Source organism: Colletotrichum siamense (genome assembly GCF_013390195.1).
Source record: "Colletotrichum siamense strain Cg363 chromosome Unknown KSG_Cg363_contig07, whole genome shotgun sequence".
Lineage (NCBI taxonomy): Eukaryota > Fungi > Ascomycota > Sordariomycetes > Glomerellales > Glomerellaceae > Colletotrichum > Colletotrichum siamense.
This window is the reverse complement of record NW_023501020.1, coordinates 247138-273295: the sequence shown is the minus strand read 5'-3', so window position 1 is coordinate 273295 and position 26158 is coordinate 247138. Positions and strand designations below refer to the sequence as shown.

Below are 26158 nucleotides of genomic sequence, written 5' to 3'. Positions count from 1 at the left end.
GAAGAGCCTCATGCGAGAATGATGGGACTGGAATATGAAGCTGAGCGTATTGTCACTTGATCAGGTTGAACAGACTGAAAGGCGATGTTTATTTCCACAGGAAGTTGTATGCGAGAACTATGATGACTCAATTCGGCATCTTGAAGTCGGCACGGTGCTCGGTAATAGCAGTCCCTATTAATCAGCGACGGGAGAATGATGTGCATGCAGCCCTATTTCCCCAACGATGGCACTTCAGAGCGAGAGGGATCTCGACAATGTTGAAGCAGACCGCCGGGTAAAAACTAAGCCGGCTGTCTCTCTTGACCCGGATCGGAGTCACGGAGTCCTAAAAGCCTTCCGCCGCAACATCGCTGACCGCACGCCGGTAGCTCCTCCGATGTGAAGAGCGGCAGAGACCGACTCGGTGCCGATGATACCGACCGGACTGGCAGACTTGGGCTCTCACTACTTAACACTGCCGGCGCACTTCCTTCTGGTGCGGCAATGTGGTTCGACGCAGCTCAAGGCGGATGGCGTCCACAAAGGTTGGCTTCCCCTCCTCGGCACTTCGTTGGGGCCGAATTGATTGACCAATCAACCCCATTTGTAACAGCAGGGATGTCACGGTTGATGTTGGTGATTCTGATGACTGATGTGTGCTATCTAATCGCCCTCTTTCCCCCCCAGGATGAACAGGTTACGCGGTGCGCACACGTACGCCCGCGCTCTTCCACCCACATCCCTGGCCCCCAATCTCCAGTCCCTCTCTGAGGGTCAGGCCAGGCCACTCCACGAGCTCTGGTGACACGCCGTCTCTCTTCACCAGCCCAGGAACACCCATGATGCTGACGATGGAGTTGAGATGGAGATTGCCCGGAGAACGGTGTGGAGTTTGACAGCTGCGGGCAACCAGAGAACAACAAAAACAGCAGACCGGAGGACGGCGCCTAGCCCGTCTGGTTGAGGCGGCCGTTGACCGCTGGTGGCCGTTTTTTCTGCTCAAATTTGGGGTTGACTCGGTCGAGACACAAATTGTGGGAATACTCTTTGGCGCGACGGAGTTTTCCTCATCCAATCGGCAGAGCGTTCAATGACGCAATTCTTTGGCGAGGCGCTAAAGAGAAAATGTTTGTAAAAATTCATTAATCTTTCCTGTGTTTGCGTGTGAATGGGCAGATATTCGGTGAAAAACAGTCAGTCGTTCAGATTCAGATCGTGGGCCGCGAAAGTGGTCCTCACGTGTCGAACGGGGGGACTCACAGAGGTAATAGGTATGCAGTTGTCACTGCCACCTGATAGTTGGACTTATTGCTGGATTGTGCCCAGAGGCCGAATATGAGAAATCCCGCAGAAGTTCCTCGCCAAGCGCAGAACAAGACGTCCGCCTCCCCAAGTCGGTAAATCGGTTCGCTGCTGCCAAGCACTATAATCGTTCCATGACAAATGATTTCTCTCTGGTAGGCTGTTGGGAATCCTCGACTCTCGAAGATCCATGCACTAGATCCTCTCACCTGAGTTCCCGGCTGTCCAGTTTCCTTTACGAGTATCCCAAGCCCGGGTGGCCGGTTCGGTGTCTTGGAACGTAGGTCTGGCTCATCACGATCACCGAGCATTCGCCGTATCAAACACCCAGAAAGCTGGGCAATCGCACTGAATGTCACCTCAACATGGCGAATGCAAGTCGGGATTTCCTCCAAGCCTTGCCAAAGCTGGGGAAGCTCGACACAATGTTGCTTGCCTTACAGAGTACAAGCCCAGGGTCTCGTTCTTCCGCTCATCCCCCGCCGATCAGGCTACAGTAAATGTAACGTGCTGTTGACATGATAAGCTTTCTCAAGTGGTTTTCGGGCGCCCTTTCCGAGCCTCTGCTCTCGGCGCTGCTGTGTGGTCTTGGAAATGTCTTGTATCTCTAGAGGCCGCTGCGCCAGGCGTCCATCCCGCCGCGGCGTCGCCTTGACTCGTGGTTGCGTGCTTTCAGCGCTCCTCTTCATTTGAAGGCAGTGAGAGGCTATCAGTGTCTCCCGCTAGGGCAGAGACTCGGCGAAACCAAGTCAAGAACAGCCAAGACGGCGGGAAACGACAGGGCAGGCAAGACAAGACAGGGCAAGAGAGGCAGACGTCCCGATAGACTCGTCGCCATGTCCACTGAAAGGGCCGTGTTCGCAAGCTGCTCGGGGGCACGCGGAGAGTTTCAGAGGACCCAGGTACTTGTTGGAGCGCCCCCCGGACGCCACCTGCATCGTGCTAGGCGGTGGGCTAGACAGGGGCACAGGGGCCTTCCACCGTCCCGCAAGTGCGCCATCTCCATCATTTCGCAGGCGTTCGTCCCAATAAACGGTGGTGGCCGTACACCCTCTGAAGTTTGGCTGTTTGCTGGTTGTCTTGATGTCGATTATATCGATGGTTACATACGATTATCGATTTGTGAAGAGAAGACCAGAAGCGATGGCCTTGAAAGAGGAACTGGTACGTAAATCACTGTAGCATCAAGCATCACATCAGTTCATGAATCCGTCGCAACTTGTTTCCTCATGTCTGCAGATTGAATAGGCTTACTATTATGCCTTCCTTCAATGATAAGCTGCTCGAATCACATGTCTCTTTCAGGCTTCGGCCAAGAAGTCTGATACGAGAAATCATGTTTTCTCGTTCGCTTCACGCTGCCACCCAACTCGACCGCCGTACATGTGCATCTCCTAACTTATCAAGATGCATTATTGAGTGCCAGAAACCGGGCGTACATGTAGGCTCTCAGCGGCAACATCCCGCGTCCAACAGCCAGTCCCTGGGGTGGTGTGGCCATGTGCTGGCGCCACTATGGATCTGACAATCTGTCAGTTCAGTTTGTACATCCCACCCGGCGGCGGGCTTCTCCTCTGGTCTGTGTACCGCGGCACGCCCACTGACAGTTGACACGCGACACTGAGACGGGCTCTGATTGCGTGGGGTTCGGGGTACTCCCAGCCTCCAGGGTATGTTCGAACTTTTGCTCGATGCCAATGCCTCGGCGGGCACTAACGCTGCGCCAACAGCAACACAAGCGATGAGGCGAAGCTTGCCGGCTTGGAACATGCCCTCACTGGCGTCTTGGCTTTGGACGAAAGCGAGCGCGACTGGGGGCACTTTTGAAGAGCCATTCGAGGCTTGGATATGTGAACATGAAGCCAAGACCGTATTCCTTATGAATCCTCTACCACCTTTCGTTTTGGTCCCTGGGCCCCATATCTTTCCGTCTATCTAGCCCGCCGCCCAGGAATCTGGCACGGTTTGACTAACAGAAAGGGAGCATCTGCAAGATAGATATCTGTTAAGACCACTAATACCTGACACTGAAGCGCTAACGCAAGGTGAGACCGGGCACTCCCACATTCCCAAAGACCCCCCTGGGACTACTGCACAAATTTCGGCGGTATTCAGTGGAGCACAACAGGAAGTACGATACGAATAGCCAATCCGAGTCGGCCATCTCTCCGAAGAGAAGGGATCCAAAAGGCCCTCTGGATGGGGCCAGGGCCAGTACCAAGAACTGCAGACAAAAATCCCCCGGGGTGCTGCTGGCCGCGGGCTCGCTGGACTGGGAATAGCCTCCTCAATCGGAACCAACCAAAAGACCCCCCAGGATTAGGCCGTGGGTCGCAGGGACATTAAGCTCATGGGCCACCGAAACGGCTCTTATCGTTTGGGAAGGTCGCCGGGGGTTTAGTGGCACGGCAGACACAGGCAAACCTAGCTGGTCTGAGTCTGTCTGTTGTTGATGCTGGGGATACTTTGTAGGCGCATCTCTGAGCTGCCTACGCGTCTGCCTACGAGTGCGACTTGCAGAGACTATCTTCATAAGAGACAAGCGTGAAGAACAGCAAACAGTTGGTGTGAGACGTTTCTTCGAGAGACTGACAGCATGGTGGTAGCCATGGCAGCGTCATTCAGCGGCAATCCTCGGCCCTGAATGCGTCTTGCCTCAATCTTCGGCTCTCATCTTCTCTTCGTAAACGGATGCGGCCACTTTCCCCTCACTCAGCTGCCCAACTGAATATTAAGCCAAGGCCGGTTACACCCATTCGGCCTACCATGGAACAATGACCTCCTTCCTTTCTCTGTCATAACTTTATCTTGGCGAAGCAGAACCGTATCATCGACGGGCGCGACAATGGGGGAACTTCAACACCACCAACCGCTCTTAGCCCTTCGCTACTGCTGTGCCGTCCATGAACAGAACGGAGGTGTAATATACGACCAATCCTTCCGGTGGCCAGCCAGCAAATCATGGACGCAGTGTGGCACTCACTCTCTCGGCTATCAGCAAGCCACCCTCCATGATCCGCCTCCCGCCCATCGTGCAGGCCAAACTTCTTCTCGAAGGCGCGCCAGAAGCTGGTCGTGCAGTAAGGCAGGAATCGCAGCTGACGGGCGCACTCCATCCCGCGCCATCTCTGAGAGTCTTGTTGGCACGTTGGACGCACCACTTCCCCTACGAGTTAGACGGACAAGAAGAGAAGAAGAGAAAAAAAGCAACCGAAGCCACCAACGGGCGCCTCCCCCCAGCACCAAAACAGCAGAAAGCCCGGGGAGCGCGCCAATGACGGCTCACCAGGCTACGAGTGGCGTCGATGCCAAGGTCGATCAACGTTGCTGCCAAGAGGCTCGGCGGTCGCATTTTACGGTCCAACCTTTCTCGCAGGCTTTTTCAGCCCTCTCCCACCGCAGAGGAAGACCGACAGGACAGTCGATAGTGATACGATGCTGCTGCTGATGCTGATATGCTCCAGCAAGCTGAGTTGCTGAGCTGCTCAGTCTGGCTGTGTGACCCGAACCACTAATCACGAATCATGTCGTCCCGTTGAGTCTACTGTCTCTTAGCTGAGCCCTGATTCTCTCCCCCAGACAACAACGCCGCCGCCTATCTATTACCCCCGATCCTCGACCTGCCTAATCGGGCCATTTGTCCTGGAGCCCATCGTGGTCCATCAGGTCTATGATCCATCCACGGCCCATCATTTCCTCCCTCTGTCCACATTTCCATGACTTCTGTCTCGGTCCAGCCTGGTCTTGGGCCGCGGACTCTCACCTGTTGGATCGCTCCGTCCTCATCCTGCAAGCGCCTTGCCCGCCCATCTCCGACGACTGCTGAGCGGTGCTGAGCGAACGACTCGGACACTGGGTTCCTGTTGGTGGTTGGTCGATGCCCTGTCCGACCCCAGACCCCTCGCGGTCCCCGGCGCTGTAACCATCCTCATCGCCAGTACAGAGGTCGATGTCGTGTGTCTTGCGATGTGATCGTCTGCCTACAGTGTCGTATGTACTCAAACATGGCGTGGGTGCCCTTTGCCTCCCGTCCCGTGGCGACGGTATGCGCGAGATGGGCGGCCCACGCCCACGCACGACCATCTGTCCCATCCCACAGGAACCTTGCAGAGTTCATGTTGTTGTTGAACCACCCCCGTGAGTTCTGTTGCCATCCCATGCCATCCTTGCAAACTCCCTCCGCGCTAGACGAGTCCATGTCCTTGACACCCCCCGGCCTCTTCCCCTTCACCCCCAGTCCACGCTTCCACCCTTCCACACGCTAGCCATCCCGCCCATGTCCCATGTCTCTCTATCTGCGGATACCTACCGGCTGCCGAATGCAGCTGTGATGCGACCTGCCATTATCGCCGCTGGGAAATATAAAACATATCCCTTGAGACGCCCTCCCAGACGATAGCCTTCCCCTTCCCTTCTCTCCTTGCGACCAGCAGCCCTTCAACTACGGCCAACAGGACCCCTACCTGTCAATTGCTGTCGAAAAGACTCGTTAAATCGTGTCTTTCTCGCATATCGTTAATCGGGATTTCCTGTCTTCGTTGTTGTTCTTCAACCCAAACGCCCACCAGGAACACAGCTCCCGCAAACTCATCATGAGTAACCTTGGAGGATTCCAGGACGATGTCCTGGCCAAGGCCCACGTCCCCGCGGCCACCGTCCAGGGCACCGAGAGGGAGATCCAGGCCGGCCGCGGCTCTTTCGACGTGACCGCCGCCGCCGCCCCCGTCACCGAGGACGCCTACGACTCCAAGTCTGACGACGAGTACCCGGACAAGCCTACCGAGGAGGAGCTTCACACCCTCCGCCGTGTCTCCGGACCTATCAAGTGGAGCATGTACACCATCGCCTTCGCCGAGCTTTGCGAGCGTTTCTCCTACTACGGATCTTCCGTTCTGTACACCAACTTCGTCATGCGCCCCATGCCCGCCGGCTCCAGGACCGGTGCCACATACAGTGACGATGATCGCAGTCCCGGTGCTCTGAACATGGGCCAAAGGGCCTCTCAGGGTGTGTCTCTGGTCAACATGTTCTGGGCCTACATCACCCCTCTGTTCGGGTAAGTTGTACTTGTCAAGTAGAAAACACGCGAGAACAACCGGCTAACTTACTCAGCGCCTGGTTGGCTGATGCCAAGTTTGGTCGCTACGTGGTCATTCACATCGCCATCGTCGTCTCTACCCTCGCCCACGTTATTCTGACCGTTGCCGCCGCTCCTGACGTGCTCGACAAGGGCAAGACCGCCTTCGCCCCCTTCTTCATCGGCCTCTTCACTCTCTGCACCGGAACGGGTCTCTTCAAGGCCAACATCTCCCCTCTTCTCGCTGAGCAGAACCCTGACAGCCGCATGCGCGTCGTTGTCCAGAATGGCGAGCGTGTGATTGTCGACCCCGCCGTCACCAACACCCGTGTCTTCCTGTGGTTCTACTTCTGCATCAACGTCGGTGCCGTCTCCGGACAGGTCTCCATGGTCTTCGTCGAGAAGTACCACAGCTTCTGGCTGGCGTTCTTGCTCCCTACCATCCTCTTCCTCATCTGCCCCGTTGTTCTCTGGTCCAACAAGAAGAAGTACCACCTCACGCCCCCCACCGGCTCCGTCCTCGAGAAGTTCCTGAAGATGACCAACTTCGCCCGCAAGCGCTCCGGCGGCTTCGGCAAGATGAACTGGGACATGGCTAAGCCCAGCAACATCCCCGTCGCTGAGCGCCCTAGCTGGTTGACTTACGATGATGCCTGGGTTGACGAGTGCAGACGTGGTCTCATGGCCTGCAAGGTCTTCCTCTTCCTGCCCGTCTTCTTCCTCGCCTACAACCAGATGACCAACAACTTGACCTCCCAGGCCGGTTCCATGGTTCTCGGCGGCGCCCCCAACGACGTCATCCAGAACCTGAACCCCCTCTCCATCATCATCATGATCCCCATCCTCGACCACGGAGTCTACCCCTTGTTCCGCAAGATGGGCTTCAACTTCACCCCCATCAAGCGCATGACCACCGGTTTCTTCTTCGCTGCCGCCTCCATGGTCGCCGCCGCCGTCATGCAGCACTACATCTACCAGATGTCCCCCTGCGGCAACCTCGCCACCGTCTGCGAGGAGGGTCCCGCCCAGATCAACGTCTGGGCCCAGTGCCTGCCCTACATCTTCATCGGCCTCGCCGAGATTTTCACCAATGTCACCTCGTACGAGTACGCCTTCTCCAAGGCCCCCGAGAACATGAAGTCCCTCGTCATGTCCGTCAACCTGGCCATGAGCGCCGTCTCCGCCGCCATCGGTCAGGCCTTCACCCCTCTGTCCGAGGACCCCCTCCTCGTCTGGAACTACACCACTGTCGCCATCATCGCCTTCGTCGGCGGTGTCGCCTTCTGGTTCTGCTTCAAGCACCTCGACAGCGAGGAGGACCACCTCAACCAGCTCAAGAAGACCAAGTTCCTCGGCCAGAACCAGCCCACCGCTGCTGCCCAGGAAGACGCTCACGCTCAGACTGTCGTCAGCGACAAGGTCTAAGAAAAAAGAGAAACGTGTTTCCGATAATGTTCGCCACGTCTCTGGACCAAACGTCCTGGAAAGGGTCGGGGCATGCTTATACCTCATTTGGTTGTAATGATTTCCCGCGTCAAATGATTCCCCGGTGGTTGGTTTTGACCAGTTGCCAATATCTTAGCTAGACAAAGTGCACATGGTGCATGTAATAAAAATATTCATTCTATCAGAACATTTTGAGCGGACTTCGTCTAGGGCATCATCAGCAGCCATGTGCATTCCAACATCAAGCGTTCTCTTCTCTAGACCCTACGTCGGTTCCATCGGCAACAGTCTACCTCAGTTCCTGTTCCTCTTGCTCTAAGACGTCCAGATGCTCATCCACTGTCTGGTCTGCCGCATGTCCTGAACGCTATGGTCCTGTATGAAGCTTCGCACCGCCTTCGTAGACGTGATCGCTTGTTTTCGTGTCGGTCTTGAAATGACTTCAGCAGAATATCTTGTATTTGGTTCGCTGCTCTTCTCAATGAATTCTCCACAAGATGCACATTGCAAAGTGAAAGGTGTGTTGCTGAGGATAATAGTTCCGGGGAATGTATGTGAACAATTGAACCTTGCGTTAACATATTTTGTAAATGTAATTACTTGCAGATGAGGTTTTGTCATGAGGCTATTCCAAGGCAGCAGCAGCATGCCCATGATAAGGTAAGGATCTGGGATTGATTTATTCCTCAAAAGTGTGAGCGGATACAGCAGTCAGAGTGCCTTGAATAATACAAGGTTCCTAGAGCCGTGGTAGTTGAAGCTAACCTTTGGCAGAAGGGAAGTTATTTAGGACCTTGTTTACTGAATCCTGCTATTGCTAGAGCTCCGGGTCTTTTCATTAATGAGTATGGATAGCTGTACTCCAGTGTCTACCTCAGATACGCTCTATAAGCCAAGCTAGTCTCTTTGGGCCAAACTACAATCTGGCAGCTAAGTTCGTCTATCTCCCATTATGCGTCATTTTTGTCATCCCTTGTCTCATTCTTCTACTGGAGCGCGAAGACCAATCCGGGTTCGGATTGCATACACATTTACTTCAAACCACAAGCCACCACTCTAAGATTGGGCATATCAGTGAGTCTGTTTATTCATGATCTGAGGTGCTGGCTAATATTGCCACACTCACGTGCGCATTGACAGGCCTATGTTGAAAATGAGTGTCTGGGGTTGGGCAGCTAAACAATTCTGCAAAACGAATGGCAGCGGATCAACTTTCATGATCGCAGCTTTATTCCAGTACCATTCCTCTCAAATCCGCCATCGATTGTACGAAACGTTGGATCCAAATGTCATTATCTAACACTGAATCTTGACAGACCCTTTCCCGCTGAGATCGTAGCACTTGTTGACCGTTCCCAAAGTTTTGGCGTTCCTGAGGCAACTTCGGTCGCTGAAGGAGACCACTGCGAAGCGGAGAGAAATGTCAGCATAAGGTCCTGATAGGTAATAATAGGCACAAGGAGTAGTGCTCTTACGGTGGCAAAGGCCGTTGCGACCCAACATCTTGACAGCGCGGGAACTGTCGGACAGTTCGATGCACTCGTTGCGAGTATAAGATCGGGCAGGACCGGGCCCGCCGCAGGTCTTCGTGATGTGCCACTTCAAGGTGACATCGCCGGCGCGAGCAGCTTTCTCGTTCTGTGCGAAAGCTGCGGGCACAAAAAGGGCAGACACTGCGACGGCGGCGGATGCGAGGTTGGAGAAGAGCATGTTGGCAAGTGCTGAACTGATATGTTAAGCGGGTATTTGTCAATAACTAACGGAGTAATGAGGAAAATGTAAAGAGCAGAATGAACTGAAGAACAGATTCGAGGTTTGAAGAGAAACTGGCTGGCATTTATAGTCAAATAGAGCCACTGCAAATCTACATGTTGTAGGTGGTTGACTTCTTCCCCACTATTCGAAGACCACGATCTCTGCTTGGCAGACAATCATAGGATGCCTCTGCGTGCAAAATGGGATCAGGCTTTTCGAGATGTTGCCATGCATTCTTCGAACTCAAAAGACTACACCGCCAGCTAGGGGTACCATCTCAAGGACCAAGGATATCCAGGAAGTTTCTGCTTTTCGTCTGAGCACATTGTTTCACCGTTTCGACAAATCAGCGTCTGATTTGCGCTTTGAATTGCCGTTGATGTCAAGGGGTACTGTATACGAATCCTTCGTAGTTGTGGCCTGCATGGTATACAATCACGGCACCCAATACTGGCTTTCATGTGGCTATTTGGATAAGGGGAACAGAATCGTCTTACGTGTATTTGGTGTACCTCAGTTGATTAGAATTTCCTTCACAGTGTCGTAAAATGTGTCACAGCTAGGCAATCTACATCAAGGTGAATGATAATGAAGAGGCCAGGGTTGTAAGCACTGTATGTGTAAGATTACTCCTTGGCCGCTGATCTATACTCGCTATATCTGAAAGCAGTAAGCAACACAACTTGGATGTATACGAAGACTTGAATGCAAAGGAATGCTTACTGGGATACAAACACGCTTATCGAGCCACGAACACTTTGAGAAACCTGCCCATCGAGCTGGAATCCCAGGCCTCGGAGTGATCTTTACTTGGGTGATCATCCTACAGAGACGCATCTTACAGCCAGAATCCGGTCAGCCTGTGGCTGAGGGTCTCGCCGTCGTTGCCCCGCGCGTCTCAACTTGACATCTCATATGTAATCTAAATTGTGAATGTGATCTTACGGGGCGGACCTTCCGGCACCTTATCCTCGTAGAAATAGAAAGGATAACCACGTCACCAGTGATGATCTATGCAATCCTTTCCCCGTTTATGGTAAGGTGCCTCTCAAGAAAGACAGAGGTGGAGCTGCGTCTTGACGACTTGGTCTCAGGGCCGGCGCGGCCCGCCTGCTCCTTGCATTTCCGCCCAGCCGCTGAACGCCCGAACTTAGGGAGAGCATTACAGCAAAGCGCAGGCGTTAGTCAAGGGTCTCAAAACGAATGTGCTAGGGCAAATGAGACCACATATGTCTACTCAACAATGGCTGCTGATTTAATTTCCTAATGTGAACTACGCACTTTCCAAACTGATCTGACCGTACTTTTGCTGCATACGGCATGGCCGAACGGTTTTCTCTGCCAAGGGCTTAGTATGTGGCCCTGCCCTTGCCGAGCATTCTAGCAACGGGTGATAGCACACTGGCCACGAATTGAAATGTTCACGTACTCAAAAAGCTCATCAATCATGTCGAAAAAGTCCCATGCATATGTCGCTTCTTTCCTAGGCCCAAACAGCGCCTTCGTTTCGTCAAATGCTTCTCCTTTCGCGGTCAAGTGTGATGGGAATGATGTACCTATTTTTGACAACGTAGCAGTGTTTGGGACTCTTCTGTCTCCGCGATCACAGTTGAAAACACATTGATCTTAAAATATGCATCTCAATTTAGCGATCAAATACCAAAATCTATTTAGGAGACCTTATTAATAAGTCCCTTAAAAGAACTTTTTAAACCACATAATGAATAGGAAGGCTAACTGATAATCTCCTCACTAAGAGATATCTCCCGACTGACCTTGTACATTTTGATGTAAGACGTAAAATCCTAGATGTTGTGCTTCGCCTAAGAATCCTCAAACTCCTGAAAACGTGCCGGTTATCCGGTTTACAGTTGTTCCCCAGAACACCCAGAGCTCATCGCGGTGTAGGCGCTTTTTTAAATCACTAGCAATCTTTCAAATCTTTTGTATCATTAAATGGGATTACTGCGGTTTCTATTAGACTTCCATTCGACTCGTTATATGTGTCTAAATTTCGTCCATTAACGCACACTTCAACAAGTAGAATTGTATCAGCTGTGTCTGAGTCTTAAGAACCCCTGATGTTGAAACCATCTCGTTTGATCCTAGGCTATATGCTCTGCCTAGGCAAATTTGTCATTGTCATCAAGTAACCAGAGGTCTTGACGAGATTGAAACAGATTCAGATCCACAGCTAACACAGTCAAACTCGGTCAAACGATTGGTAATATGGGTGATGAGAATGTTCTCATTGCGAAGGATAGGCGATTGAGGCATTTGAGCGGATCTTCCAAACGAAGGAAATGCGCAAGAAAGGCAGTCTACGATAGCTCATCTATGCGCGATTATTTCATGGCGCTGGAAATAACCTTTGCTGAAGCCTCCGACCTTCGTCATATCAGCAAGCGTCTTTGAACGTTCTGAGATGCAGTAGATATTTCTCCAGTAGAATGATCGAGACATGTAAAGCACCAAACACCATCGTGCCTGCTTCTGAAAGGCTTTTTGTTGCAACTGCACCAGTGGAGCCTCAGGCTTTTCTTTCACCTTGACAAACGGCTGGATTTACCATGCTGGGGGCGCGACAACACCCACCTCATTTGACTAAACACCTCTTCCACCTTCCGACCGATTGAAAATTAGACCAGATTCGCTCGTTTGAGAGCACCTAACAAAAACACCAACCAATCGTGTCGCGACTCCCCCTCAACATGGCTGGATTCCCCACTACTCCGACGGTCATCACGATGGATTCCCCCAGCGCAGACGATGACAACATCAACGACAGAGGTAGCGACAGAGGCGGCGACAGAGGACGACAACAGAGGACGATGACGACAGCAGACAACGACAGAGGCGGCACTGTGATCAAGAAATTCACAGGTTTCGCTACTCTGCCAAGAGAGCTCATTCTCGAGATCGTTCAACTCTGCATCCCAACCTACAGGCCTGACCTCAAACAAGATGTCGCCCAGCTTTCTGCCGTCAACAAGAGCCTTCGGATGATGTGCATTCCAACGCTCTTCACCACTGTGCAGATGCGCACTAACCACCACCGTTTCTCTCGTCTTGTTCGAGGCATTGAAGGCAGTGACGTCCTCAGAGCCATCCAGTGAGTCTCAAGCCTCTTCTTCCACTCGTCTATTGCTCCCTTCAACATGTCTCGAATGGCCCGGAGCGATATCCGTAGACTCCACGGGAAAACACTCCCGAGCGCGGATTCGTGCATACCCCCGCCGTGCCCCTTCGACCATTGATCGACGTATCGCGAAGATAGAGGGTGGGCGCGGGCAACAGGAAGGAAGTCGCCGGCCCGGAGCAAGGGCGGCGGCAGCGGCAGCAGCCTCTGGATTTTCGCTCAGGGCGTTTCGCTGGACACTGGCTGCAGCGTCTATAGTGTCTGGTATTTGGATGATTCTAATAATCTGAAACAGTCATCTGAGAATTATTTCTGTCCTGCCTCGCGCTGAGACTTCAGGCAACGCGAGTGAGTCTTGGTATCGAGACACGCCTGCCCAATTTGCGAGCGTCCTGGGCCAGATGTCGAACCTTCAAGACTTGGATCTCTACTTCGCGGATGGATACCAGAGTCTCATGGTGGCTGTTCAATACGAGCTCCTCAAGCAACGCATTACGGTCCCCAGCGTCACCAAGTTCGATCACTTCGCAGAGAGCACGACGCATTTCATTCCTACTGTCTTTACTGGACTGAAATGCCCTCCACCTCACTTTGACGATGGGCAAGTCTCCAAAGACAATCCCTGGATTGTCTACCATCGCCTCCAAGCTCAACCTGCACACCCTTAGCCTCTGCAAGTTTGGTTGGCAAGCGAAAGACTTCGACGAGATTTACGACCTCTTTCCAGGTGTTACCAAGCTGATCATTGGGGGTCAGATCCAGAAGTTCAAGTTCTCTGTAAGTTCTTCGCTTCGTTTTCGAACTGCACAGCAACTGACAAAGCGAATTCAGACCGTATTGCCGGTCTTCGAGCGATTTAAGAAGCTTGAGATTCTTGGGCTCACTGATATCTTCGACTTCACCATTGAAGATGTGATGACGAGCTTGATCGACGAAGAGGGCGACTGCGTTTGCGACTGTTGTCTCGGTGACGAACCCTGTACCATCGACACTAACTGTAGTTGTGACGAATGCCACTACAATGACGAGAACTACGAGGATTTTCACGCGATGGCTCAGCAACGTCTCTCCATGTCTATGGAGGAGGACCAAGTGAAGAATACAGTCAGTCTCTTCGAGGAGTGTCCTAGACTTGAGACGGTGTACTTCCAGCTCCGCAACGATGACTACTCTACACGCTACCGTCTTATCAAGGATGACAACGGCAACGTTGACACTCTAACCATCGACGAGTATGAGGATTGGCCAAAGATCTTCACAGAATTCTACTATTGAAGACGGTGCTCGATTAAGTGTGGTCATCGACATGCGGCAGGAAAGGAAGGGGCACGGAAGTCAAAATTCAGAGGGCGACGATAGTAACAACGACGACGATGATAATAGCAGCGGCGACGACGACGACAATGACAAAAACAACGACGACGACGACGACGACGACGACGACGATGAACAATATGGCGACAGCAAGGTCAATAGGCGGTCTCTTCTGAAGAAATACCAAACTGTAGTCTAGTCAAACAGCTCCCATAAGCAAACTCGCACATATCTGACGAACGCACCTGTCCATTCTTGAATAATGCTAGAAAAGCTGTTGGACTTTTTCTACAATTCACGTGTCTTAGGTAGAAACTAGCCATGCAATGAATCTCGTTCCCCGAGTGATCGGCCGAGACAGGAGCAAGCTCGAGGGACGCGCCTGCCTCTGAAATGGAGGGCTTTGTTGCAACTGCAAGGGTGGGTCCCCACGACGTTCTTTCCCCTTTGACATGGAAGCTCACACTCACTTCACCTCTGCCGCAAAGTCTGCCTGAATTTGACCAAATCCTACCTACTTCCACTTCCCATACACCTGAAATGAAGAGAAGAATTTGCCCGTTCCATCTCAACCACCTGCCAAACGATAACCGGCTGCGCAACAGAGCGCTTCCATCCGAAACTCTGCTCGGTCACAATCGTGATGGCCGCCGAGGTGAAGTCTCCCGCCGCAAGCGCTGCTGGAAGCGGCGCTGTTGCCGGAGAACCTGATCTACCTCAAGCCGTTCCTACCACGACCAAAACCTACCTCGTCACTCTCCCGCAAGAGCTCATCCTCGATATCATCAAACTCTGCGTACCTCCACGACCGCTCTACAACAGAATCACAGTGAACAGAACCATCACTATTTCACAGCTTTCTCTTGTGGACAAGAGCCTCCGCGAGATGTGCGTTCCGATACTCTTCAGGACCTTGAAGCTGAGCACCGACCATGTCGAACTTCTTGGCCATATTCAAGTTCTCGAGAACAGCCGCGTTCTCGAAATCGTCCAGTGCGTACTTGACCCTTCGCCGCTCCACCCAGCTTTGAATGATCTACATCATCATTTGGGCAATACTAATTTCTACCAGACATCTGAAAATAACTTCAACCGCCTTGCGCGATGCTACTCCTCAATGGGAACGAGACACACCTTCCCGTCTAGCAGGGCTTCTAGGCCGCATGCCGAATCTCAAAGATCTGAGCCTGTGCCTGCAATCGGGAGAGAAGTCATTGGCGACCGCCGTTCAAGACGAGCTCGTGAAGCAATGTATCACCATTCGAACCGTCAAGAGATTCAACTACGACATATCGTTTTCAAACCCAGACCCATCACCTTCGGTCAGCTTCATTGCGTCAGTTTTCGTGGGACTGCGGGCCCTTCATCTTGATCTCAGGGCTGTTACTTCTCTGAAGACTGTGGCTGGCTTGTCGACCATCGCGCGTCGCCTGAAGCTACGCAAGCTCAGCCTCCACAACTATCTCTGGACATCCCAGGCTATCAAAGACATCTACAAGCTCTTCCCGAAGATTACAAGCCTGATTGTTGGAGGAGAAGTATTTGATGTTGCGATTTCGGTAATAACGCCCACCTTTCATTTCATGTTTCTGTCTACGTCATTCGTCTGTCTCTTCGCATCTCTGGAGCTGACTTCAACAAAAATAGGAGCTGATCCCGACTTTCAAGAAGTTTCGAAATCTTAGGTCTTTGGCAGTCACTGACCTCGTTTCCATTGATGACGAGGATCTGGGTGAGTACTTGTGGGCAGTGCGAGCTGAGTGCGAATGCGAAGACTGTTTTACGAACGATGACATGGATCTTGTCTGGGATGAGGGCCAAGAAGGGGCCTGTGATTGCGAAGATTGTTCCTTCACTGGAGGGCATTACGGCGAAGCCCTTGATTTGGCCCGAGAGCACCATCCTTTGGCCGAGGACCAGAAAGAGAACGTGAGGGACATCTTTAGGGAATGCCCGGATCTCGAAGTCTTGTACTTCCAGACCACATGGGCCCAAGCCACTCGCTACAAGCCTGTGAGAGATGACTCTGGTCTATTCGTCCGATTCCGGCACAAGGAGCTTGTAGACTGGCCTGGAATTTCCAAAGAGCTTAGTGCAGCGTAAGATGCCTGCTAGCACCGAGATGGACCTGGGATGCGAAGTGTACCAACAGAGCATGTAAAATAATTGATCAATCGAATGACACCTGCTACCATGACTGTCACTTCTCGACATACCTAATGATTTGATAGATGCTATTTCATGGAAGCCGCAAGCTTTCCCTGTTTGACATTCATTTGAGTTCTTTTCGGAATTGCTGACTATGTGATGCGCCAATTTCTTATTGCTATCTTGATTGATATCACGCCGCTACAGTCGGCTCTGTGGCTAGACCTTTTTCCACCATTCGTTTTCTCCGTTTTTCCCTTTCTTGAAGTGGCCACCAATCTACGAGGCGAAGACTGCTGTCATTGTTCTGTTCGAGAAGGAGCGAAGTAGCTGGCTCAAGGCAGGTGCGTACCTTCCCAAACTTTTCGGCTGCACAAACGGGCCAACTACCTACCTTTGGCACACGCAAACCAAATTCCCTTCTTCTTTCCGTTCTCCAGGAAATCTCTTTCTTTACCTATCTACCTCCGGACAACCGATCGCCCGCAACAAATTCCTCCCCCCGCCTGAGCCGTCCTCGATTTCGATGGACACCGACACGGAGTCGCCCGGCATAAGCGTTGGCAGCGCTTATGTCGGAGAACCACATCGATCTCTTACCGTTCCTGCCTTCCACTCGAAGACCTATCTTGTCACGCTCCCGAGAGAGCTTGTCCTCGAGATCATCAATCACTGCATGGGAACCATGGAGCAAATCTCCAGAAAGAAACGCGATGTCGTCCGGCTTTCTCTCGTTACCAAGTTCCTTCGCGAGATGTGCATACCATTCATCTTCACGACCATGCGAATCCGTACCCCGTACCACGAGTTCCTGTCCAAAATCCAATCTATCGAGGGCAACAGACTTTTGCACATTGTTCAGTCAGTCCTGACCCTTCGCCTATTGCCCCGTCTTCCCTGAAACGCTTGCCCTACATCATGAAGACGACGGGACAATTGAACAGCGCTGACTCTACTTAGGCACCTGGAAATCAACCTCTTCAGCGAACCCAACCGTGTATGGAAAACGGAAACTTATACCGGTCTTGCGAGACTTCTAAGTCACATGCCCCGTCTCAACGACTTGTGCCTCAACCTACTCCATGATCGTGAGTTTGGCCACCGCCTAGGAATTGAGCTTTTCAGGCAACACGTCGTGCTGCCGGTCGTCAAGAAAATGCAATACGGATTCGATCTGTGCAGGATGACGCCAGGCGTCATCTTCATGCAAAAGGTCTTTCCTGAATTGGACGCCCTCCACCTGAACGTCGGACACCAATCGCACTACGATTCTCTGGATGACTTGTTCGGCTTGTTATCGTTCAAGCTGAAGACCATCAGCCTCCGAAAGGCACGCTGGGAATTCGAACATGTTTCTGAAATTTATGACTTCTTCCCGGACGTCACCAAGCTGATACTCAGCGGGAATATTGACCACGAGCTTATGATCTCAGTACGTTTTTTTCATTTCTTCATTTTATCTCCTTTTTTTTGCCCTTGTTATTTACGAGTTCCTGTCATTCAACAGTCATAGAGCTGATTCGGAGAATCACAGGAATTGGTCCCAATCTTCGAGCCATTTCGACAACTCAAGGTTCTGGCACTCACGGACCTAGTCCACCCAGACGACTTGAATGTGGATGCTATTCAAGATGATCTTTCAGCCGACTGCGAGCTCTGCAACGCCGGGGAGGAGGCCGAAATTGACGGGGTTGAGATAAACGACGCATGCGGCAACGATCATTATTGGGAGGCTTACGAGCTGGCCCAGGAAAATCACGACGCGAAAGAGGACCAGGGTGAGAACGCCAAGGCGCTCTTCCGGATGTGCCCGAGTCTCGAGAGTGTTTACTTCCTGGCCGTAAATCGTAGTCAAGCACACCGCTTCACACCTGTGATGGACGACTCTGGTGATTTCAAAGAGGTTAGAGAGGAGAAAGGGGTGCTTTGGCCTACGATCTCCGAGTACGTTCGCGTACTTCAACAGGATTGAGACGTGCCGGAACGAAGACGGACCTGGGATATGACAGTGCTCCTCAGAAACGTGTACAATAGTTTGCCAATCGAATAGCTACCGATGCTGTGCCTCGTCAATCTGCCTGGTGATTCGAACGTGTGTCAAGCTCTGTCCAATATTTTCCGAGTTCCAGAGTTTTGCTATCCGGGCGGGTAGTAGGTATAGCTGAAAAGAGGGGCGGCGGCCACAGGGCGACTGCGATAATAGCGACGACAGTAACATGAGGGACGACAGAATTGCTAATACGAGACAAACTATCAGACCTAACATAACAGTTATCCGCCAGGATAGCAAAACTCTTCTTTTGAACTGCGGACTACTATCTTACATCTTACTCGGCATCCTCATACCTCCGTCTAGCCGCAGCACCGTCCCGTTAAGCATCACATTCTCAATTGCATGCTTCGCCAGTGCCGCAAACTCCTCTGGCTTTCCGGCTCTGACGGGGAACTCCATAGCCTTCTCCAGACTAGCGCGGACCTTCTTGCCCATAACGGCAGTCATGCGGGACTCGAACAGACTCGGGGCGATGGTCACGACACGGATACCGAAGCGTGCAAGGTCTCTCGTCATGGGGAGGGTCATGGCAGTGACGGCGCCCTTGCTGGCGGCATAGGCAACCTGGCCCTTCTGCCCGTCAAAGGCGGCGGACGAGGCGACCATGATGACGACGCCCCGCTCACCGTCCGGCGAGGAAGGCTTGTTCTTGGCCATGAGGGCGAGGGCCTGGCGGGTGAGGTCGATGGTTCCGCGGAGGTTGATGTTGAGGACAAAGTCCCACTGGTCGAGGCTGAAGGGGTTGCCGTCGCGGTCGAGGATCTGGAGGTGGTTAGTGATGGAGGCATGACAGAGGTGAAGAGATTTGGCATACCGTTGCCGGGTTTCCTACACCAGCAGCCGGGATAACGCCGCCCACTGGCTTGCCGGTTTGCTTCACCCACTCAGCGGTGCCTTGGACGGCGGCCTCGATGCTCTTGGTGTCGAGAACGTCGCAGACAAAGAACTTGGCAGAGGAACCCAGCTTGGCGACCAGCTCGTTGCCCAGGTCCTCATTCATGTCCAAGATGGAGACATTGCCGCCGCTTCTGCATATTTCCTCCACGCAGGCCTGACCTAAGCCGGAGGCTCTGTAATTGGATGAGAGTCAGCATGAGTTGATGATGTTGGTGTTTGGCATGTGATCAGGGATACCACGGTTTCAATAAACATGACAGGGACGCTTTGCTTACCCGCCTGAAATAATGAACGTACGGCCGTCAATCTTCATGATGCTTGAATGTTTTTACAGAAAGTTAAACGTGTTTCGTCGCATAAATTAGGAGTGGATGAATGCTCGTCGTTGATGCGGGAGGCGTGAGCTTACAGCCGGTCCCCTGAAGCTCGGTAGTCCGGTGATGTCAAGCCTCGGTACGGGGCCTCGGTGTGCGTCTCCGGTGAGCTGTGGCCCCTGCTCAGGTGCTGGGTGAGGACTGGGTGTGCCATTGGCGGCTGCTGTCAGTGAGTGTGATGAAAGACTGCCCATTGCGGTACGTATTCGTACCCGCCTGTTCTTTCCGTCCCACTGATAAGACGGTACGTACCTGGGACAATGTCTTATCGGAGCCACGCGTGTGGCTGCCCACCCACCTTCATAATAACAAAAGAGGGAAGAAAAAAAAAGGCCCGGCGCTCGAGCCTCCCGCGTATCGACGTGGACCACACTCAGTGGACTCAGCAGGCGGTCCAGGTGCTGCTGCAGCTGCAGTGTGGTGCTGCTCCGAGCCTGTGAAGGACGGAAAGTGCGTGGTTTGGCGGCCATCCCATGTCACAGGACGAGTTCAAGCACCGTTCAAGGTCCTGGGTCCTGGGTTCCGGGTTTTGGGTCCTGGTCCTTGTGCTTTGCGCTGCTCTGCTTGGTCGCCTGGTGCGTCTTCCGTCATTGTGTTGCTCATCGCCCTTGCTGGGGGGGCTTGTTTCCAAGAATACCTTACCTTGCCTTACGCTGGCTGCAGTGACCTTCTCCCTCTTTGCTGCATCAACCAGCACTGTACATCAATCACCTCAATCAGTCCGTCTCCCTTGCCCGACACGATACGAAACGCAGGTCCAAACTGCTCGCTGCGACCTCAACGTCGCGCCCAGCCAGAGGCCGCCGCCTTACGATTTTTGTTTTTTTTGCTCGGATATTTTCTTTTTCTGCAGTCGCGGTTCCTTGCTCGTTTTTCGCTTTTGCTTACCAACAAACGCCCACGATCCGTCCTTATCGCAGCGCCGTCCGTTGCCCGACTTTTCCGATCCGATCACCGCAACACAACATTCCGCACCGCCACTATGACGAGACCGCGTCGCTCCAGCGCCGCCAGCGAGGAAAGCGATGGCACCGCTGGCCAGCAGGTCAGGACATTCCGACACCTCGATTCGATGTCCAAAAAGGGACCAAATATGCTGACGGGATGCGCAGGAGCTGGGGAGCATGTACGATTACCTCGCCAAGATCATCCTCTTGGGACCTAGCGGGACAGGAAAGTGAGTGACGCCCAGGACACCACGCGAGCACCTGCGATAAACCACACGGGAGTCGAGACATGGCTGACGATGTCTCCGCGCATACAGATCCTGCCTGCTGCACCGCTTCGTTAAGAACGAGTGGCGGGTCTTATCGTCCCAGACTATCGGTGTCGAGTTCGCGAGCAAGATCATCAAGGTCGGCACCGGATCCCGGCGGAAACGCATAAAGCTGCAGGTACGCGCGACGCAACTTTTGACATCAGAACAGCGAGAGAAGGAAAGCTAACGGCGGCGGCGACAGCTCTGGGACACTGCCGGCACCGAACGATTCCGCTCCGTCTCGCGATCATACTATCGAGGCGCCGCCGGCGCTATTCTCGTCTACGATGTAACATCCCACACCAGCTTCCGCGGACTGCAGCCCTTCCTCAACGATGCCCGCGCCCTAGCTTCTCCGAATCTGTCGTGTCTGCTCGTCGGCAACAAGCTCGATCTCGCCTCCGACCCCCTCATCGACACGAGCCTGCCCCCGCCAACACCGAGCAGCGTTGGCTCCATGTCCTACTTCACAAACGGCTCCGCCGGCACCAGCCTGCCGACGCTCGGCACGCAGCAAAAAGCGTCGGAAGCCCCCGAGGGCCGCGAGGTCAGCAACTCCGATGCGAACCAGTGGGCGAGCAAGGTCGGGATCCCCGTGGTGATGGAGGCGAGCGCATTCAACGGCGAGAACGTGGACGAGATCTTTGCGAGGCTGGCGCGCATGATTCTGACCAAGATCGAGCTGGGCGACATTGATCCGGACGATCCGATGAGCGGCATCCAGTACGGCGACGGCTACGGCGGGGGCTGGAACGCGGGCGCCAGCGACGGGGCGAGTATCAAGAGTTCCATGACCGGCGCGACGCTCGACGATGCCGGCACCGTGCGGAGACGGAGAGGCAGGCGGAACACCCGCAGCGGCGCGAACTGGGGGCTGCGGGAGTGGGAAGAGGTCTTTACGCTTTCCAACCGACGCGGAGGCGGGAAGTGCTGCTAATGCCGGTCGACCTTGGCCACGCTCGGCGCTTTCTGATGGAGGAGGGAACAGCAGACCTCGTATGGATATGTTTTTCTTTTGTGGGCTTTGGAGTTTGCGAGGAGTTTCTGGAAGATTGTGTTGCTACTTTCTGCCGGGCCGTGATGAAGGGGCTCGAACGACGAGATGTTGCTGGGATCTGATATACCTGACGACTGGAGAAGGCGGCGGATTTCGCTTCATGAACCGAGTTGAGCTGGCGTTTCGGGATAGATACCTCGTTCCCAAGTCGGGGCCGGCCGCACACATACACCTGTTTACAGCTACATACAATAATGACACACATTCACCCGTAGACGAGGTCGGTGGCATGATTGAACCAGATGGTGATTCAACTTACGTATGAGTCTTGCGAAGGACTTCCTTTGCATCAGTAATCAGGCCGAACATGACAGGTAAACAGACGGAGTCTCGGCCTCCAGGACCGATGGCGAAGGTGATGCCAATCTTCATGTCCGCCAATCCCCCCGCGGCGGGAATGCCTCTGCGCCAGTGGTTGTGACGGAGGAAGACATCCACAAAATCAGACAACTGAAACGGCGAGGTGCAGAGTGGTACCACGAACCAAGGAAGCACGCATCTCCAATGATTTGAGTTCTGAGAAAGCGGACGGCAGGAGGAAAGCCTCGGTGTTAGTCGTCATGAGGCTATCTTCGGAGACACCCAAAGGAAGCGATCACGTCGGAGAGTTTAATGGAGCCCATGCCCCGATCAGGAAAACGGAAGGCCTCCCTCCGTGATGGGACCCCACCGAGGTGAGCAGGGGTTTGGGGATGGAGTTGGAGATGGCTTTTGGGGTAATGAACGACTTTCTCCACTGTCGGTGGTGATTTATATTCCCGATGGTGAGATGTTGGATCCAGCGCTGTGGTTGTCGAATGAGATGACTTGCCGCATTTCCTTCGATTCGTGTTGGAAGTCAGAGCCAAGGCAGTTCATGAGAAACCGGGCATTAAACATGATGAAGTTGGGTTATGTACGATGCGCAAAAGATCATCAGTTGCTGTGCCACGGATTGCTCGTGAATGCAGCCCCCAGCCGCACCTCAACCCAAGGGATGTAACACTCCCACGCCTCAATCTTGGAGAAAAGAGGCGTCCCTCATTCTCCGCTCGGCGAGTCTACCTTCGCAATGGAGGGAAACGGTGTGGGGGAACAAGGCCAGGGAGATGCATCTCGGCGGGTGTCGTCCCGTCGTTCAGACTGAGAAACACGTCCTGATCCCTGAAATTGAATGCAATGGTGATCCTACATCCTGGGCACCTCGGCCGGCGGGTGGTCTTGGAGGTGAACTGACGAGGTGGAGAGACCGTGTTTGCGGGAGTATATGAAGACGGCGCCTCCTCCGGCCGTTGCTTCATCTTCAGATGAGCAGGTTACTTCGTGTCTGAGCTACTCTCATAGGTTGCAGACTCGATATTAACGTCGTACTCAGTTCATTACACCTGAGATCATTGTTGCGAGTGTTTGCTCAAGTGCACTCTGTCTTCTCATCTCATTGAGCAATCGGGACCTGCCCCTCACCCCTGGAAGACACCCCCGTCGTCGTTCCCAGCTTCCCCCAGCGACCCCGCCATCCTCCGCGGGGCACGACGCTCGGTGCGCATCCATCCGACATCGTCTCGTCATCCGCCGTCCTCTTAAGCAGTCCACCACCCAGCATCTACCTCGTGAGTTGGGCTTTCTTATACCCTCAATTGGCACTCTACCACCCCTAATCCATTTGCAATGCGTCTCCACGCGAGCCTGCCGCACCGCTCCAGCGCAGCTAACACGTCCCAAAGCACAATGGCAGCCCCCCGGAGCGTGACGCCCATCGACAAGAACTGGCACTTCAAGCAGGCCGACAATCAAGACGCCAAACTCCTCCCTGTTAGCCAGTTCCCCACAAACGTCCACCTCGACCTCATCCACCACGGCGTCATCCCTGACCCCTTCATCGGCAAGAACGAACTCGACGTCCAGTGGATCGGCGAGGCCCAATGGCTGTACCGGACCACCTTCACCTCCCCGGACGCCGTCCCGGAGGGTGCCAAGGCCGTGTTGGCCTTTGACGGTCTGGATACCTTTGCCACCGTTGTGCTGAACGGCGAGACCATCCTCGAGTCGGACAACATGTTCACCCCCGAGCGCGTCGACGTCACGTCCGTGCTGAAGAAAGACGGTGGTGAGAATGAGCTTGAAATCACCTTTGACAGCGCCTACCTCCGCGGATGGAAGCTCGTGGAGAAGTATCCCGACCACAAATGGGGCTGCTGGAACGGCGACAACTCGCGGCTGGCGGTTCGAAAAGCTCAATATCACTGGGTATGCCTCACCTTAACAATCTCATGACATCCTCACTAACACCAACCCAGGGCTGGGACTGGGGCCCGACGCTTCTGACATGCGGCCCCTGGCGACCCATCAATCTCGAAGTGTACGCCTCCCGCCTCTCCGACCTCTACTTCGAGACAACCGTCGACCCGTCCCTCAAATCCGCCAAAGTCGTCGCCCACGCCACGACAGAGGGGAAGGCGTCCAAGGTCCGCTTTGACGTCTCCCTCAACGACAAGCCCGTCGCCTCCGAGACCGTCGACGCCCAGCCCGACGCCGACATCGCCGCCACCTTCCACATCCAGGACCCGGCGCTGTGGTACCCCGTCCGCTACGGCGCGCAGCCCCTCTACACCGTCACCGCGACCCTCCTCTCCGCCTCCGCCGCGGAGGTCGACTCGCTCTCCAAGAAGATGGGCATCCGCAAGGTCGAGCTCGTCCAGCGTCCCGTCAAGGAGCAGCCCGGCACCTCCTTCTTCTTCCAGGTCAACAACGTCCCCATCTTCTGCGGCGGCAGCGACTGGATCCCCGCCGACAACTTCATCCCCCGCATCTCCGCGGACCGCTACCGCGACTGGGTCCGCCTCCTCGCCGACGGCAACCAGCTCATGGTCCGCGTCTGGGGCGGCGGCATCTACGAGGAGCAGGCCTTCTACGACGCCTGCGACGAGCTCGGCATCCTCGTCTGGCAGGACTTCATGTTCGGCTGCGGCAACTACCCCACCTGGCCGGCCCTCCTGCAGTCCATCGACCGCGAGGCCCGCGAGAACGTCAAGATGCTCCGCCACCACCCCTCCATCGTCATCTGGGCCGGCAACAACGAGGACTACCAGTACGCCGAGAGCGAGAACCTCACCTACGACCTCGCCGACAAGGACCCCGACAACTGGCTCAAGACCGACTTTCCCGCGCGCTACATCTACGAAAAGATCCTCGTCGACGCCTGCAAGGACCTCATCCCGGATGTCTACTACCACTTCGGCTCCCCCTGGTCCGGCGACAACACGCGCGACCCGACAGCCGGCGACCTGCACCAGTGGAACGTCTGGCACGGCACCCAGGAAAAGTACCAAAACTTCGACAAGCTCGTCGGCCGCTTCGTGTCCGAGTTCGGCATGGAGGCCTTCCCCTCCGTCAAGACCATCGACGCCTTCCTCCCCCGCGGCCGCGACGACCCAGACCGATACCCGCAGTCCTCCACGATCGACTTCCACAACAAAGCCGACGGCCACGAGCGGCGCATCGCGCTCTACCTCGTCGAGAACTTCCGCTACGCCCCGGACCCGCTCGAGCACTTCGTCTACTGCACGCAGCTGATGCAGGCCGAGTGCCTCGCCTCCGCGTACCGCCTGTGGAAGCGCCAGTGGAAGGGCCCCGGGCGCGAGTACTGCGGCGGCGCCCTCGTCTGGCAGATCAACGACTGCTGGCCCGTCACCTCGTGGGCCATCTGCGACTACTACCTCCGCCCGAAGCACGCCTACTTCACCGTCAAGCGCGAGATGGCGCCGCTGTCCGTCGGCATCACGCGCCGCGAGCACCGCCACGCAAGGGACAAGTACACGCGCGTCGACGTCGAGGTGACACACCAGATTGAGATCTGGGGGTCGAACCTGCAGCTGGCGGATCTGACGGTGGACTGCCTGGTCAAGTCGTGGGACGTCGAGACGGGCGAGGAGACGTACTCGGAGATCGTCGCGGGGGGCGTCGTCCTGCCGGAGAACAGGTCGACCGAGATCGCGGCGTTCAAGGTCCCCGCGCGGCAGAAGGGCGACGAGGCCAGGACGGTTGTTGCGGCGTACCTCGTCCAGGACGGGAAGCAGGTCGCGCGGTACGTCAACTGGCCCGAGCCGCTCAAGTACCTCCACCTGCAGAAGCCGAAGGAGCTCAAGGCGGTGGTTGACGGGGGCGTGGTCAAGGTCAGCGCTGAGGTGCCCGTCAAGGGCGTCGCGTTGGAGTGCGAAGACGACGCGGTGGTGTTTGGAGATAATCTGGTGGACATTGTGCCCGGCGAGGTGGTTGAGATTGCGGTCACGGGCGCGGGCGAGGGGACCAAGATTGAGACACGGTATCTGGGCATGCTTAACTGAGAGATAGAGTTGAGGTATCATTGATTAAAAAGGT

The 26158-nt window shown here is 54.4% G+C and overlaps 8 protein-coding genes across 8 annotated transcripts; 6 read left to right on the top strand and 2 right to left on the bottom strand.

Moving 5' to 3' along the window:
• Positions 1-5876: 5876 nt before the first annotated feature.
• On the top strand, positions 5877-7786 carry ptr2-0 (putative peptide transporter ptr2; the record flags this gene model as incomplete). Its single annotated transcript, XM_036642262.1, has 2 exons — positions 5877-6340; positions 6397-7786. The coding sequence occupies 2 exons, from the start codon at positions 5877-5879 to the stop codon at positions 7784-7786; spliced, it is 1854 nt and encodes a 617-aa protein (XP_036491862.1).
• Positions 7787-9103: 1317 nt separating this feature from the next.
• On the bottom strand, positions 9104-9517 carry CGCS363_v010412 (uncharacterized protein; the record flags this gene model as incomplete). The annotated part of the gene is made up of 2 exons (XM_036642261.1): positions 9104-9210; positions 9283-9517. The coding sequence occupies 2 exons, from the start codon at positions 9515-9517 to the stop codon at positions 9104-9106; spliced, it is 342 nt and encodes a 113-aa protein (XP_036492364.1).
• A 2756-nt stretch (positions 9518-12273) lies between these two features.
• On the top strand, positions 12274-13976 carry CGCS363_v010411 (uncharacterized protein; the record flags this gene model as incomplete). Its single annotated transcript, XM_036642260.1, has 4 exons — positions 12274-12674; positions 12997-13258; positions 13308-13478; positions 13533-13976. The coding sequence occupies 4 exons, from the start codon at positions 12274-12276 to the stop codon at positions 13974-13976; spliced, it is 1278 nt and encodes a 425-aa protein (XP_036492363.1).
• A 682-nt stretch (positions 13977-14658) lies between these two features.
• CGCS363_v010410 (uncharacterized protein) lies at positions 14659-16118 on the top strand (the record flags this gene model as incomplete). Its single annotated transcript, XM_036642259.1, has 3 exons — positions 14659-15008; positions 15088-15574; positions 15663-16118. The coding sequence occupies 3 exons, from the start codon at positions 14659-14661 to the stop codon at positions 16116-16118; spliced, it is 1293 nt and encodes a 430-aa protein (XP_036492362.1).
• Positions 16119-16689: 571 nt separating this feature from the next.
• On the top strand, positions 16690-18135 carry CGCS363_v010409 (uncharacterized protein; the record flags this gene model as incomplete). The annotated part of the gene is made up of 3 exons (XM_036642258.1): positions 16690-17024; positions 17124-17595; positions 17698-18135. 3 exons carry the CDS (start codon positions 16690-16692, stop codon positions 18133-18135), a joined length of 1245 nt encoding a protein of 414 aa, XP_036492522.1.
• A 348-nt stretch (positions 18136-18483) lies between these two features.
• On the bottom strand, positions 18484-19426 carry CGCS363_v010408 (putative oxidoreductase; the record flags this gene model as incomplete). The annotated part of the gene is made up of 3 exons (XM_036642257.1): positions 18484-18978; positions 19031-19286; positions 19389-19426. The coding sequence occupies 3 exons, from the start codon at positions 19424-19426 to the stop codon at positions 18484-18486; spliced, it is 789 nt and encodes a 262-aa protein (XP_036491619.1).
• A 1043-nt stretch (positions 19427-20469) lies between these two features.
• ypt4 (GTP-binding protein ypt4) lies at positions 20470-21682 on the top strand (the record flags this gene model as incomplete). The annotated part of the gene is made up of 4 exons (XM_036642256.1): positions 20470-20532; positions 20600-20664; positions 20752-20881; positions 20948-21682. The coding sequence occupies 4 exons, from the start codon at positions 20470-20472 to the stop codon at positions 21680-21682; spliced, it is 993 nt and encodes a 330-aa protein (XP_036491776.1).
• A 1827-nt stretch (positions 21683-23509) lies between these two features.
• Positions 23510-26124, top strand: man9 (Beta-mannosidase B; the record flags this gene model as incomplete). The annotated part of the gene is made up of 2 exons (XM_036642255.1): positions 23510-24028; positions 24079-26124. The coding sequence occupies 2 exons, from the start codon at positions 23510-23512 to the stop codon at positions 26122-26124; spliced, it is 2565 nt and encodes an 854-aa protein (XP_036491586.1).
• Between the last annotated feature and the right edge of the window lie 34 nt (positions 26125-26158).